The following is a 15,146-nucleotide window of genomic DNA, read 5'->3' as shown; positions in this document are numbered from 1 at the left end:
GAACTTTTCATTGTGACATAAAAAAAACTCAAACTATGCCAACTGTGACACATTTATTATAAATTTTCTCTTATAACATAAAAAAAAAACCCCAAACTTATATTTCTACAACACATTTATTTTTTGTCACATGATTTTTCAACCAAAATGTCGTTTTTATTTCATTTAAATCATGTGGGTACCTTATCAATACCGTTTGCCTTCCGGTGTCCATGTAAGCAAATTTTGAATGATGATTATTAACGAAATCTTGACGGAAGGTAAATGTATTATACAAGTACAAATTCTGGATTTTGATGTCACGAAAATAAGTTTAGCATAAATGTGCCATAGCGGACATAATTTGAAATTTTCGGTAGCTTTTTTTCCTAAGCCGAATAGTTTCGGAATCTTGAGTCAAGTATCTCCTACCTCATAACACACCACCTCGCTCTTCAACATCCACCTCCTTCAATCATGAGATTTTGAACAGAATTGAACCCAGAAAAACAAGAGGGAAGAGTTTTGGTGAGACAAAACACGGACTCATGGACCTCAAATACATACATTATGTAAATAAGAAAGGTGGGAGGTCTGAGAGGTTTATCTTGGACTCAGGTCCGCATGTCTACCGATTGTCACCACCGTGTCATAGATAGTCGAGAACTTACACGTCTCGATATTTTCGCTCAGCAACAAGAAAGAGGAGACAGATGCTCCTGATTCTCTGCTTCGTCCATAAGCAAAAGCAAGATGCACCTCTCAGTTCTCATGTAAGAAGAATAAACGGTGTAAAGCACAGATGGAGATGCCCCCTTATGCCTTATGGTACTACAGCACGTTTGCCGGTACAACAGACCAAACAGATGACAAAAATTACAAATTATACTGCAACACATTATGTATATTCCACAAACAAACCGAACCTGGACATAAATAGAAAGAACAAATAATGGCAGTGGGCCGATTCACAGGGTTTACTTAGTGATATTCACTGGATGCAAAACACATGCACAATTTCTTTCGACGCTTGACTTCACCGGAGACCGGTTGAACATCTGGGCGAGATACTCAGAGGCTCAAGAAGTGGAAGAGGAGGAGGAAGAAGTAGGGTTGAATGCGACCTGCTCCGCGCAAGTGAGGTAGTCGTGGGGTCCAGCCTCCTCTCGGCCAACACCCATCAGGTCGAGGTAATACAGATAGTGGGAGACGATGACGTTCATGCTGTCAATATCGCCCTGTCCACACACTTGATCTGCATAAAGGATGTTCATTGTGGCGCCGAAGCCCGGGATACGCTTGGCCAAAGTGTCGTTCTTGGTGGGCTTCCAGTTACCGACGAAGATGTCGTGAGCCGAAGGCTGTGATTTCTTGATCGGAGTCATCCACTTAAAAATAGCAGTTTGGAAGGCGAGGGTTGCGTTCTGCTCAATGTATTCTGGATGGTTCAGCAGGTCCACCTTCAAAAAGTCGCCAATGTAACCATAATTGAAGTTCCTAAATTCAGATCACGGACAAAAAGAAGAGTCAGAATTTGTTTACCAATGAAATGAAAGCCCTGTAATTATATACTTGAATGTAAGAGATTTTCCCTGGTCATTCATAAATTGGGTAGTGCCTTGCCTTTTACCAAAGAGCAATCCTGTCCTAAATGTCGAAAAATATTCATCTAAAGTTATTTCCGAAGTGATGCTAATTCTCACTTGTCACTGAGACATAACTGCATTTTGTTGCAGATTCCATGTAGAAGTTTCAAAATGTACACCTTTCAAAAGAAAAGGTTTCAAATCATAGATTCCCACGTGTTGCTGCGCCATTTGATGAAACTTCTGTGATGACACCGACATGTGAATTGCTCATGCTACATATCAAAGACTGAGTTTCTGGTAAAGTGCGGCAGCACGCTCAAGTCCCCATTGTCCGAGCCTATTCATACAACTACACGAGTTTCCATTTTATGCAATTGTTGACAGAGATTATGACTCATCATAGAAACAGAGACTCTTCTCGGAAGTCCTTGAGATTGAAGCTACATATACATACCAATAGATGGGCAGGGCACCACGGCCATAGTATTCAGCTCCAGGACTACAAGGATAGGTGAGTTTGTAGTAGTCATTACAGTATGACTGGCTAGGGCTCATTTCTCTGTTGAAGCAAAGACCCCATGCTAGAGGTCCTCCAGTTGATACTCCATAGCCACCTGAAGTCATCATCAGAGATCATAATCAAGTGAGAAATATTATTAATCAAATTTTTTATGTATAAGAGAGCCGGAATGTGCAGTCAATTGCATTGTGGGTGGCAGTGAAATTTTAGCTTGTCAACTGACAGCCAGTACCGGTTTAACTTGGATCAAACTTGTCCGAAGCAGGTCTACCATTCATTTGAAACAACATACATTCAACCACAAGGTTAAACTAAATTTATTTCATGCAACTTGAGGCCGTCCAGTCCCAACGAGGCTAAGCAAATTCTTTCAAGGCTCGTCCATCAACCAATCACTAGTAAATGCTTAATGGGTCACACTCACAGATCAGATTTCTCAACAGCAATATCCGAGATCAGTTTACTACAAACGACATATTCTATTTATGTAGGAAAAGTTAAGAGAAACAAGGAAACCTGATGCCAGCACAACAGACACTGATAGCTTCAACGAAGAAAAAACGATAACAAACCAAAAAGATCGTACCAATAATACATGTCACTCCAGTACTTTCATCTCGTACTTTACTAAAAACAAAATTGAGGAAAAAACAATGAACATTCCCACTAACTTCTCTACATAAGCAGTGTGCTTCACTAAGAGTATACCAAGAAACAGAACAACCTTCAAAGGACTACCGCCAAAATCAATTTCACTCACAAGCAAAGTCAAGCCCACAAACTTCGGACAGTCAACCTCCCAGTGAAACCAGAAGAGAATACCAAACACAAGATCACAAAACAACTGAAAACTGCTTCCAAATTGCTACAAAAGCAGCCCACATGAACTCAAATCTCACAGATGGACCTCAGCACACATTTTCATAACAAGGGACCCCGCCGTACAACAAAAATAAGGTATCACCGACAAACGAAATAGGTCAGTGATTTAATTCCCTTGTGCAATAATTATCGCAAATTAAGCTTCAAACTCATCCAGATGACTACATGATGCAAGATCAAGACCACAATATAAACATATGTGCACACATGACCTTCCTAAGGCTCAACAACAATTAGTGCAGCTACAAACTTAGAAAAATCACAATTCACTTATGAGGCAAGATCCATACAAGAAGTCGCAGCTCCAACGTGGCCGAGGAAGGCAGCGATCTCCTTCATCTGCATTAAATGGCCACCAGTGGTACCAAAGCCAAGGGGTTCATAGAGGGCGGCAGCGGTGATGAAGGACTGGAAGTCCCAGAAGCCGATGGCATGGGCCACCGGCGAATTCCGCTTCGAGAAGAGGTTCTCGAACTGGTAAGTCTGGAAGAAGTTGGTGATCGTCTGGTTACAGCAGTACTTCGACCAAGTGTTACACTCCCATCCCTGCATACACACCTTCTCCCCCTTCACCTTCTTCACCAAAATCTTGGTATCATCCCCACGAACACCCACCATCGCACTGCTCGCAAACACCGCCATTGCCAGAATCACCCAAATCGCTTTCCTCATCTCCTCCATCTTGAGAACTGGACAAACAATTTTTTAGCAGGGACAATCCACAAGAGCCATTCCCTCAAATTCTAGCATCACATCAATATCATCAACATCGATGAACAGCATGACATCAAGTCAAAAGCACGAAACTTTACAAATGATGCGGACACATGCTGCTAAACCCACAAACCAGACCAAATCTAACGACACCCTGAGCAACTCAATGAGCCGAGACAGTTCAAGAAAGCTGAAAGAACAAGAGCAAATACCGATTCTTGGAGAGAGCTGGGACTTACCTGGATTATCCTCAGATCGGAGAGACGGAATGAGGAGGTGGGTGTGCGCTGATTTCTTGATTCTGGGTCGTCGGTGAGTGGTGCTGATGTGCGAGTATCTAGACAAATAAGAAAGAAAGAAACGGAGGTGACCCAGCAGAGAGAGAAGGAGACCGGGGGGGGAGTTAGATCGCAGGTCACCGTCGGATGCTGCGAACCAGATGGCGTGGGCATGTGTCGTTAAGCGTCGAACAGTTGTGGGGAGGGATCGACGGCTGCGATGAGCTGTGAGGAGAAGAGATATTCGAGGTTTAGGGGAGGACAGGCTGTACGTGGTGGCAAAGGAGTTTCTTTTTCGTTTGTTTTTGGGGCCGCAAGGAAGAGGAAATTCTGATGGAGCTGAACCGACAAAATTCCTCCACCGACAGCCTCCTTGGCTTCACTTTGTTGCCTTGCAAGCAAAAGACATTATTGTCCTTATTTTGATTTGTGTAACGTAAGCTGAGTGGATTCCTTTTATTTTTTGTAAGGGCAAAAGCCACGACAAACTCTAAATTAATGCTTACCGTGACACGTTTACCTTAAGCTTTGATCTGTGACATCGAAGATCCCAAACTTTTGCACGTATGACACACTTACCTTCCGTGAAAGTTATGTCAATGAACCGTTGAAAATCTGCATATGCGAAGCCAGAAAGCAAATGGTATTTAAGTGAAATAAAAACGACGTTATTTTGATTGGAAAATCATCTAACGGAACTTTGACGGAGGGTAAATGTGTCACATAGGTGCAAGTTTGGGGATTTTTGAACTTGTTTGATTCAAGATTTTCCATCCATAGTTAAAAAAAAAATCAGATATGTGATAATTTCATGATTTCCGGTTTATGAGATTCTTATTCAACAATTATTCAATGTAAGGTAAAATTGACACTTACCCAAGTCAACATAGTTTTAATTAAGTGAATTTTGGGGGAAAAAACCCAACATGTTTAATCTATTTCGTTGGTCGAGTTCGTGCAAACATACTTATGTTAGATTTGATAAGTGATAGATGTTTGAGACTTAACAAATCACCAAACTGATGACTTTCTACAAGTGTAGTGAAGACGAGAGGTGACAAAAGTATAAATGGATTTATTGTGAAAGCCCTCTCGAACGCACAGAATGCGTCGAGAGATCATTGCCTCCAATACCCCCGTGACTAGACTATAGCTATTTGGTCGAGTGTGAGCCGCAATGTGCCATAATTATACAGTGTAGCTTGCCGCAAGGCAATAAGAAGAAGCAAAGTTAAGTACCGCGTGACGAGCAAAGAAGTGGACATTTCTTATAGCTCCCGTTTTCTATATGCAAGGACACAGAGCAATGCATAGAATATAGTTTAGGATCTAAGGGAAGGTTGAGAATGGGCCGAACGCCGAGCGGTACAAGCAATTGGACCCGCGTAACAAGAATCCGGTCGTAGAGAGCCGATGAGTCGTGGTCGATCAATCTTGATCAAGAGAGTCGGGCTTATTAGAGTAACGAGAATGTATTCAAGGAGGATTTATATGGTCTTGATTCAAAGCAGAGGTGAACAATGGGTTGGCCGGACCCGATTCATTGTCGAGACCTACCCCTAACAAAAAATTCATGTACAAAATCGTTGAGCTGGCCCGAGCTTTATAACCAAATGGCTTCGCCAGAGCCCGCCCCGAAAGTGCCCTTCGGGCCTTTCTGGCTTGGGGCAAGCAGATGAGCTGTCAGGTGTATGATTAGGTCTAGATCGAAACGTCAAATCGCGAACCCTTAACTTATTCTTACGAGAGAACGCTATATCCTATTTAATAAGTCTTGTGGACGTGATCGAAGGAGCCAATTTTCATTTATAAAAATGAGGAGAGTTATAATAAGCGCTTTGGCCCCTCCCGGTCATCGTTGGATGTCAAACATTGACAGCCATTCGTGCAACGTGGAAATAAACAACTCTAATTGAAAGTCACCATTGCACCATCACTTGTCCTATTTTTGTGTCGAGTGTTTCTCAATTATGTCGTTGCACGTTTTAATAATGCAAATAGCATTCCCATCTTGAAAGGTTCTGCTCACCTTGTTTTGAATTTTTATTTTCCGTCTAAACTTTACATTACATTACATTTTTTTTAATGTCTAGTAATTGTCTATTATAATATTATGAAGAAAATGGGGGAATCATTATATTGAGATACCACCTTGATAGATATATTTTATATTTTTAAGCACGTGAACTTAAGAATATTACTCGCACTATATTTTTAATTGCTGTGGAGTTCCTGCCCACCCTTAGAGATTTTGACCTTTTACGTTATTTTTCCTAATTTCATCTCAACAACAAGAAAACACATAATTATACAAATTCTAAAAAATAAATTATATATAAAAAATCACGAAATTTGCACGCGTAAGTTATAGTCCCTTGAAATGTTCGAGTGTTTTGGACGGCGGCGAACTCATCGCCGACCCCCCCGCAGGAATCAATTTCCGGAATATGCGTCTTTGATCCCAAACCAATTTCTACATATCAAATAACCTATCCATATCAACACACAATTTCTACATCACAAACCAATTTCTATATCATAGACCAAAACAGCACCCCAGGATCACGCTATTAGAAACATCACCGAATCACGCACGACTCAAGTCTCAACCCCATTTGATCAGTACGCCAACAACCGAAATCAACAGCTTGGCTGAAGGGAAAAAAACAGAACAGAGAACGACGAACCACGAGCGCATGAGAGAATCTTTTGCAGTAGCGAAAGTCTCCGATCATGCACTGGAGCTCCGCGAATCGGACCTCGTTGCCCCTTTGGACCTAGCTGGCGAAAAGTATTAGAAAAGTGATAAACCTATTACATTGGTGTCAATTTAGTTCTTAACATTTTGTTTTTATGCCAATTCAGTCCTTCCGACTAATTTTGGCCTGATGTTGCTGACGTGGACACCGGCCGGCCTACGTGGCACCGCCGGCGACGACGTGGACAAATTTTAATAATATTTTAATATTTTTCAAAGTTTTTATTTATTTTTTTTAAAAAAATTCTCTTCTTTTGTTCTTTGCTTTTCCTTTCTTCTTCCTCTAGCCGATTGCCAGTCCGACGACTGGTTGAAGGCTAAGGCCGGCGAGGTTCCTCGCTGGCCTCTAGCAAGCCCCGCCAGCAGCTGGGCAAGGCCTCGAGCCCTCGCCAGAGGCCGTGAGGTCGATGCCACTAGCAAGGGCGAGGCAAGCCTTGCCAGTGGCCGGCGGGGCTCACCAGAGGCCTGCGACTAGCCGGAGGAAAAAGAAAGGAAAAGCAAAAAATAAAATTTAAAATTTAAAAAAAAAATAAAAAAAATTCGAAAAATATTAAAATATTATTAAAAGTTATCCACATCATCGCCGGCGGTGCGACGTAGGCCGGCCGGTGTCACGTAGGCCGGCCGGTGTCCACGTCAGCAACATCCGGTCAAAATCAGTAGAAATGACTGAATTGGCACAAAGACAAAAAGTTTATGACTAAATTGGCACCAAAAAAAGGTTTAGGACTAAATTAGCATCAATGCAATAGGTTTAAGACTTTTTTGACACTTTTCCCGACCCAGCTGTCGAGCACGGGAGCAACTCTCTGACCAGGGTTTTCAAGAGGACTGACATGAATCAAGCAAACGAAAAATGGTGATAAATGAATGCAAGTCGAACATTCAAGCTCGGGGTAAACATAAAAAAACCAATTAACCAAGGCTACGTAAACACCTTCAAAGCGAGAGGGAGGTGTCAAGCTCGAGCGAGAGGGAAAGAGCAAGGCATGAGAGCTAAGAGCGCGAGAGTAGAGGTGTCAAAATGGGTCTTAAACCCATATATGACCCATTTAAAAATAAATGGGTCATATATGGGTCACTTTAATTTTAAAGAGCCAACCTTAAATGGGTTTTAAATTTTAAAGTTTAAAGATAAATGGGTCTAAATGGGTTGAGTTTGGAACCCATGTCCAACCCACCTACTAGACCCATCCACATACTCTCTCCCTCTTTACAAAAATGTTTAAAAAAAATCGAAATTTAATTATTTTTATTTTTTCTCTTTTTCTTTTCTTTTTTCTTTTCTCTTTTTTCTTTTTCTTTTTTTTTTATTCCGACCGGTGGTGCACCACGGCGACCGGCCACCGGGGCGGGACGACCTTGTCGGAGGCCGGCGAAGCTCGAGCTCGTCGGCCTTGGGCTCGAGCCTCGCCGATCTGGCGAGCCTCGCCGATCTGGCGAGCCTCGAGCTCGCCCGATTCCGGCGACCTCGAGGCTCGCCCGATCCCGGCGAGGCTCCAGCCTCGCCGATCTGGCGAGACACGAGCTCGCCGGCCTCAGGCGAGCTCAACCTCGCCGGATCTGGCAAGGTGGAGCCTCACCCGAGGCCGGCGAAGCTCGAGCTTGCCAGCCTCGGGCGAACTCGACCTCGCCCGAAGCTGGCGAGCTCGAGCTTCACCAGCCTCGGGTGAGGCTCCACCTCGCCAGATCCGGCAAGGTTGAGCTCGCCTGAGGCCGGCGAGCTCGAGTCTCGCCAGCTCGGCGAGGCTGAAGCCTCGCCAGATAGGCGAGCTCGTCCTCGCCTGTGGTCGGTCGCCGGCTGATCGGTCAAAAATAAAGGAAAAAGAAAAAAATAAAAATAAAAATAAAAAATAATTAAAAATTCGATTTAAAAAATTAAAAAATATTTAATTTTTTTTTCTTGGATAATGACTTTATGGAAAATATTTTCTAGAAATGTCGCATTTTTTGTAAAACAAACAGAACCTCAATTTTAAAAAAAATTATAAAAAAATTTCACTAGCTTTGTATTGCATAAAATGTTTTAGCAGTATAATTTAAAAAAAATCATAAGAAACAAGTATTCCTAGATTAGGTTAAATATAAAAGTATTTTAGCAATATGGGTCTGGTCGGGTATGGGTTGGGTATGGGTCGGGTCGGGTATGGGTCGAGATATTTACACTATGAATAAATGGGTCAAACGGGTTAATGGGTCAATTTGGGTCGGACCATTTATGACCCGACCCAAACCCGACCCGACCCACCCGTTTAACAGGTCTAGGCGAGAGGGAAAAAGCGTCAAGTGAGGCCTGAGAGGCGATGAGCTGCTGATTCGAGCAAAGTTGTGAATTGTGATTGTGAAAGTGGGTCGAGGGATGAGAGAGGGGAGGGAAAGAGGAGGCGTGAGGCTTGAGCGATCGCTTATTAGGTTTACATTTAAGATATAAAAATAAAAAATAAAAATATTCAGCTCGGTCCGGGTGGCCCGGTCCCCCTGGAATCGAGAATTGGACTGAAAATCACCGGTTCCAATTTTATGGAACTGGAAATCGAACTGGCACCCCTGGAAACCACCCAGAATCCGAGCGGTTTCCGGTTCGGTTGATCCATGTTTGGTCGGTCCGTGTTGCTCATCCCTAATATATCATATGTGATTGTACAGTAATACCCTTTTTGGTATATCAGTGCATCAAAGTTTTAAGTTCTTTAATTTGCGTTTCGTGCTTCGCGCGGATTTCATTTTATCTGGGTATGTAACAAGTTTGGAGTCCCGTTTAGATTACCTGAGCCAAGATAAATTTAAGGTTTAGGTAGGAGGGTGCTCAAAAGACTGACTCGGTTTCATTCTCCTAAAATACACAAGTTATATATGTAGACGCTCCTAACTATTTGCATTAAAAAAAAGCTCATTTAAGCGACAATATCAATTGCATTGATATTAATATATTTGTTTACTCCTAACATCAAGAAAACATAACCTAATTTTTCTTTAATAAATTAGGGGCACGATTAGGATGATTGGTTTCGAAAAATTTCCGTCACCGTAGAAATAGGACGATTTTCAGAATTAGCTTATGAAAGCAGTTACCACTAGATCATTATAAATACCACTAGTTGCCAACTAGAATCCCCCCCCCCCCCCACACACAAATTAAACAAATTTACTATCTTTTCAGCATTTTACTTTCCTGTACTTTATTTTCCTAATTGTAGCTTTTCGATTCGCGTCGTCTTCCGGCATGTAATCTCTATTCCAGGTGCCGTGTCGTCAATTAAATTTTGGCATAATACCTTCTCAAGCTGTGTTGTCAATTAGATTTCGACATAATTTGTTTACAACTTGTCACTTTATCAAGTCTGTATCTTTCGGATCGCCGTTGATTAAATTCCAGCCAGTTTGTGTTTGTACAGTCTTGTTTTAATCAAAGCTGTTGGTTCCTTTTGCTTGTGATATTTCATGTCCGAAGTTAGCGCAGAACCCTGATTCCCTTTAATTAAAAGCCAAAAAATGGCTTTCGATGAAAGATATTTAATTATGAGAGAAATTCCGGCAAAATAATTGCTATGGAGTTCTTGCTTACTCTTAGAGATTTTACCTTTTACGTGATTTTCCTAATTTCATCCCAATAACGAGAAAACACATAATTTTACAATTTTGCGAAATAAATTATGTATGAAAAATCACGAAATTTGCACATGTTAGTCATAGTCCCTTGAAATGTTCAAGTATTTTGGACGACCATCGCTGCCCCCCCGCAAGAGTCAAGTTCTGGATGCGTCTTTGACCCCAATCCCATCAGAACCCTCTTCTACTTTTAAAAACAACAATTAACATCTTGATTAACATCGCGAGCGTATGCGCGACAAGATTCTAAGAAGGACGGTCCCTACCGTACCCTTGATCATGAAAAAGGGTATTTCACATAATCCACACATAGCATATATGACAATGTGATGTCGAATGACAAATTCTACTATTAACCTTTCATTTTGGTCATCATTACCACGAAGACAAGCTAGAAGTTAAAAATCACATCAATCACTAAAATGCGTGAAAGAAACATTCCTCGTAATATAGTTTGCCTTTATATGTAGAGGCGTGAAGATAAAGCTACCTGAAAATTTATGAAACACACCGTAAGCCGCATGAATTGGTCAAGCTTAAGCCTGAGCCTTTGGCTTATGCAAGCGGCCTTAACCAAGAGCAGTTTGGCATGCGATTAGCAAGATTTGAACCGGGCGATTTTTAATGCTTGAGCTAGAAATCTCTCGACGCCCAACCAATTGTCCCAAGCCTTAGGATTTTTTTTTTGTTGAAAGAAAATCGTATTCATTACTCAAAATGATACATGAGAAGTACATAGACTTCCATAGCAAAGCAAATTGAAGCAGAGCAAAGCCCAAAATACTATAAAACAAAGCCAAATCCAGAAAATAAGGAGAATCAATAGAGTACTGATAGGGTTAAGCATACACTCGTTCCATAAGGACGGATCTCTTGCACAAAATAATCGCCAGCTTGTCACTAGATCTTGTATCATTGTCGGTGATGAGCACACGTAAGAAATTCTTTCTCCAATAACTATGATATTACCGGTTGGCAGTGCACGCCAAGGTTCAGCTTCCTCTACACCATCGGTGAACGGAGACAACCAAAACAAGTTGAACAAACATAGTTTTAATATTTGGAAAAGCAAATCTTTTTAGTTCAACGAACATCAGAGCTCATGCATCACCATTGAAATAGGAGACAGAGGATCTATACATGAATAGAGTACCGAAATATCGATTCCCCAAAACCATTATTAATCCTTAGGGGTTTTTTTTTTTGGTCGAAAAAGAACGCTTCGATTGAAACTTAAGAGTTCTTGGATCTACAGCCCAACAGGGGAGCATCAAAACATAATAACTCCCATAAAGGTTGGGGGGGACGCATGAGCCAAGACGAAAAAAGAGATTTTTGAAGTTGTGCCTTAGCGATCCAATCAGCAGCTTGGTTGGCGGTTCGGTTGCAATGGGCCACAGTTATCTTGCTATAGTGGGCCAAACGGATTTGGGCTTCGTGGACAGCAGCTTCATCTTCCCACCAACTTGACCTTGCTCATTCAACATCTTGACAATCAAAAGATCGTCTGTCTCCAGCACTATGTGCTCGTTTCTCCAAGCGACGAAAGCTTGGAGCGCTTGCAGTAGCGCTTGTAGTTCTGTGTGTAGCGGCGAAGTCGCCGGAACTGTCCCGGCGAAGTCGTCGAGCAAAGTTCCAGTCGCATCTCTGAGGATCCCGACTACTGCTCCTTCTGTTGCATGTTCAAGGAAAGATCCATCAATATTGAATTTGAAGGAGTTCTTCGTCGGTGGGTTCCAGTGCTGAGGTAACAGTCTCTGTTCAGTATACAGATTTGAGCTTTGTTGATTCCACCTGCTATAGTTTTGAGTCATAACCCTTACCGACTCAATTAAGGTTCTCGGATTTGGGGGTTTTCTTCGAAAGACAAACTCATTTCTGGCCTTCCATATCAACCACAGGATAATAGCAATCTCATCTAGTGATAGCAATTTGTGAGGCTGTTGTTGATAATTTTTAATCCATACCTCAGTTCGTGTGATTTCCTTGCGTGCGATTTTGATGTGAACTGATGGGTCTATCCAAATTGCTGCTGTCCAGGGGCAAATTAGAAAGAGGTGCTCCACTGATTCAGCCTCTTGATTACAGAAAGGGCAAGCTGGATGAGGTAATATTTTCCTCTTGTAGAGGTTTTCTGTCGTGGGGAGGGCGTTTTGGCATGCACTCCATAGAAAATGTCTTACCTTGGGGGGAATTGTTAATTTCCAGATTCGGCACCACAGTTTGGGGGACGGCTGGAAAGATGATGATGCTTGCCTTTCTTTCTGTGGGAATTCTCTGTCACGGATTTGGTTGTATGCGCTCTTCACCGTAAATTCTCCCGACTTTGTGGCTGTCCATACTAGTTTATTTTCTGTTGCTCTGCTGCAAAGTGGTATTGCTAGCACCTCATGGACAATCTGATCTTCAAATATTCTTGTCAACTTATCTACATCCCATGATCTGTCCTCGTGATTAATTAGGTCTGCAACTTTAGCCGGTTCTTGACTGGTTGCTGGTCCTCCTATTATTCCTCTTTTGAACCACCTATCTTCCCGAATACTGATTTTGTCCCCTGTGCGAACTGACTACATGACTGAACTTGATATTTTCTCCCTGCCCATCTGTATGCTCTGCCATCCCCAAGAGGGTCGAGTCCCCTTCCCAGCCTGCCAGAATGATCTTGTAGGGAAATAAACTCCTTTTAGAATTTGGCTCCATAATGATGACTGGTTTTGAGATAGTCTCTATGCTTGTTTACCAAGCATTGCTCTATTGAAACATGTTAGATCTCTAAATCCCAAAACCCCTCTATCTTTTCTGGTTTTTAGAACTTCCCACCTCTTCCAGTGAAGACCTTTCCTTGCTTCAGAATTTTTCCACCAGAATGCTGCAACCCTTCTTTCTATGGACCGACAAATTGAAACTGGAATTTTGAATATTGACATAGCATATTGAGGAAGAGCTTGAACAACAGTTTTAATCAGTGTTTCTTTTCCGGCCTTTGATATAAACTTTTCCTTCCAACCTTCTAGTTTTATATTGACTCTTACTAAAATCCAACTAAACATTTGTTTCTTTGATTCTCCCCAATCCGAAGGAATCCCTAAGTATTTGCCAGTCTTCTTGATCTCTGGAACCCTAAGTTCAACAGCCATATTGTCTCTTAAGTTCCGTGGACAGCAGGAGCTAAAGAATATACCAGATTTGTTTAAGTTGATTGCTTGGCCAGATGCATAGCAATATTGATTTAGGATCAATGCAAGATTTTGACATTCAGTAACCTTGCCATCTAAGAAGAAGATGGAATCATCAAAGAGGAGATGAGATAGAGTTGGGCAGTACCTGTTTAGTTTAATTCCAGAGATTATGCCATCTTGTATTGCCTTTCTCATCAAAGCCGAGAGTGTGTTTGCTATCATTATGAACAAATAGGGAGATATGGGGTCCCCTTGTCGTATTCCACGTGTTGGCTTAAAATAGGGCAATGGTTTCCCATTCATTTTTACACTGAAGGAGACAGAAGTTACACATTACATTATTCTCTTTACCCACCATTCGCTGAAACCCATTTTGAACATGCTTGCTTCAAGAAAATCCCACTCTACCCTGTCATAGGCCTTTTTCATATCAAGTTTCAACACCGCCTGAAATTTTCTTTTTCTTTTTCTGATTCTCAATTGATGGAGGACTTCTTGAACAATCAGAATATTGTCTTGGATTTGTCTTCCGGCCACAAATGCACTCTGTTCTCCTCCTATTATAACCGGTAGCCACTTTTTCAATCTATTTGCCAAGACTTTCGAAATAATTTTGTATGCAAAATTGCATAGGCTTATTGGTCTGAACTGATCCAAGCTTTCTGGGTTAGGAACTTTCGGGATCAAGGTGATATGAGTTCTGTTTAGTTCTGGATTCAGATTTCCAGAATAGAAAAATTTCTTCACTTCATCATAAACACCACCTTTTACAGCATCCCAGTTTCTTTGATAAAACTGGCCATTCAAACCATCCGGTCCCGGTGCCTTCAAAGAGCCCAATTGAAAAGCTGCTGTATGGATCTCCTCCATTATGACTTGAACCATCAGTTCTTGGTTCATTTCAGCCGTGACAAGAGTTGGACATTGTTGCAAAACAGGTTGAAATTCTTGGGGGGCCTCTGAACTATATAGCTGTTGGAAAAATTCCATTGTCATCTCTTTTAGTGTTTGGGTATCACGAATCCACATATTGTCAGCATTTTTGAGCATAGATATTCTGTTCCTCTGTCTTCTCTGAATGGTCATCACATGGAAGTATTTTGTGTTTTTGTCTCCCCATTTCAGTCAATTGATTCGAGACCTTATGCCTCAGTACATTTCCTCCTGTCTCCACAATGTTTCAATATGTTCAGTTATAACCCTCTTTCTATTCTGATTGTCATACAGAGTCTGATCATTTGTCAAGGCCATTAGCTGTTGTTGCAATGCATCGATTTGCTTGTGGTTGTTGTGGAAATTTTTCCTACTCCATCTGGTCAATTCGATTGAGACTGCTTGTATTTTTTGCACTAGATTAGATTGTTGTAACCTGTTCTGATTCCAGCTTTGGCTGATTAACCTCCCACAATCCTCATTTTCCATCCAAAATGCTTCAAATCTAAACATCTTGTTTCTTCTAGTTGGTTTGGCTGATAAGGCTAGTACAATGGGGCTATGATCAGATCCGATAGCCAGTAAAGTGAAAACTTCAGCTTGAGGGAAACATATTCTCCATTCAATATTGCAAACTGCTCTGTCCAGTTTTTCTTGAACATAATCCTGGCCTTCTCGATTGTTAGCCCAAGTAAATGCGCAACC

At 41.7% G+C, this 15,146-nt stretch overlaps 1 protein-coding gene across 1 annotated transcript; it reads right to left on the bottom strand.

The window, feature by feature from the left end:
* Window positions 1-846: 846 nt before the first annotated feature.
* LOC115681104 (chitinase-like protein 1) lies at window positions 847-4,082 on the bottom strand. The gene is made up of 4 exons (XM_030604946.2): window positions 3,924-4,082; window positions 3,261-3,659; window positions 2,023-2,182; window positions 847-1,476 (listed from the first exon to the last, which is right to left on the bottom strand). Exons 2-4 carry the CDS (start codon window positions 3,649-3,651, stop codon window positions 1,059-1,061), a joined length of 969 nt encoding a protein of 322 aa, XP_030460806.1. The 5' UTR covers window positions 3,652-3,659; window positions 3,924-4,082; the 3' UTR covers window positions 847-1,058.
* Between the last annotated feature and the right edge of the window lie 11,064 nt (window positions 4,083-15,146).

Source organism: Syzygium oleosum, unplaced genomic scaffold, assembly GCF_021117445.2.
Source record: "Syzygium oleosum isolate NSW1041296 unplaced genomic scaffold, Sole_v2.1 Sole_v2.01, whole genome shotgun sequence".
NCBI lineage: Eukaryota > Viridiplantae > Streptophyta > Magnoliopsida > Myrtales > Myrtaceae > Syzygium > Syzygium oleosum.
This window is presented reverse-complemented; position numbering and strand designations above follow the sequence as displayed.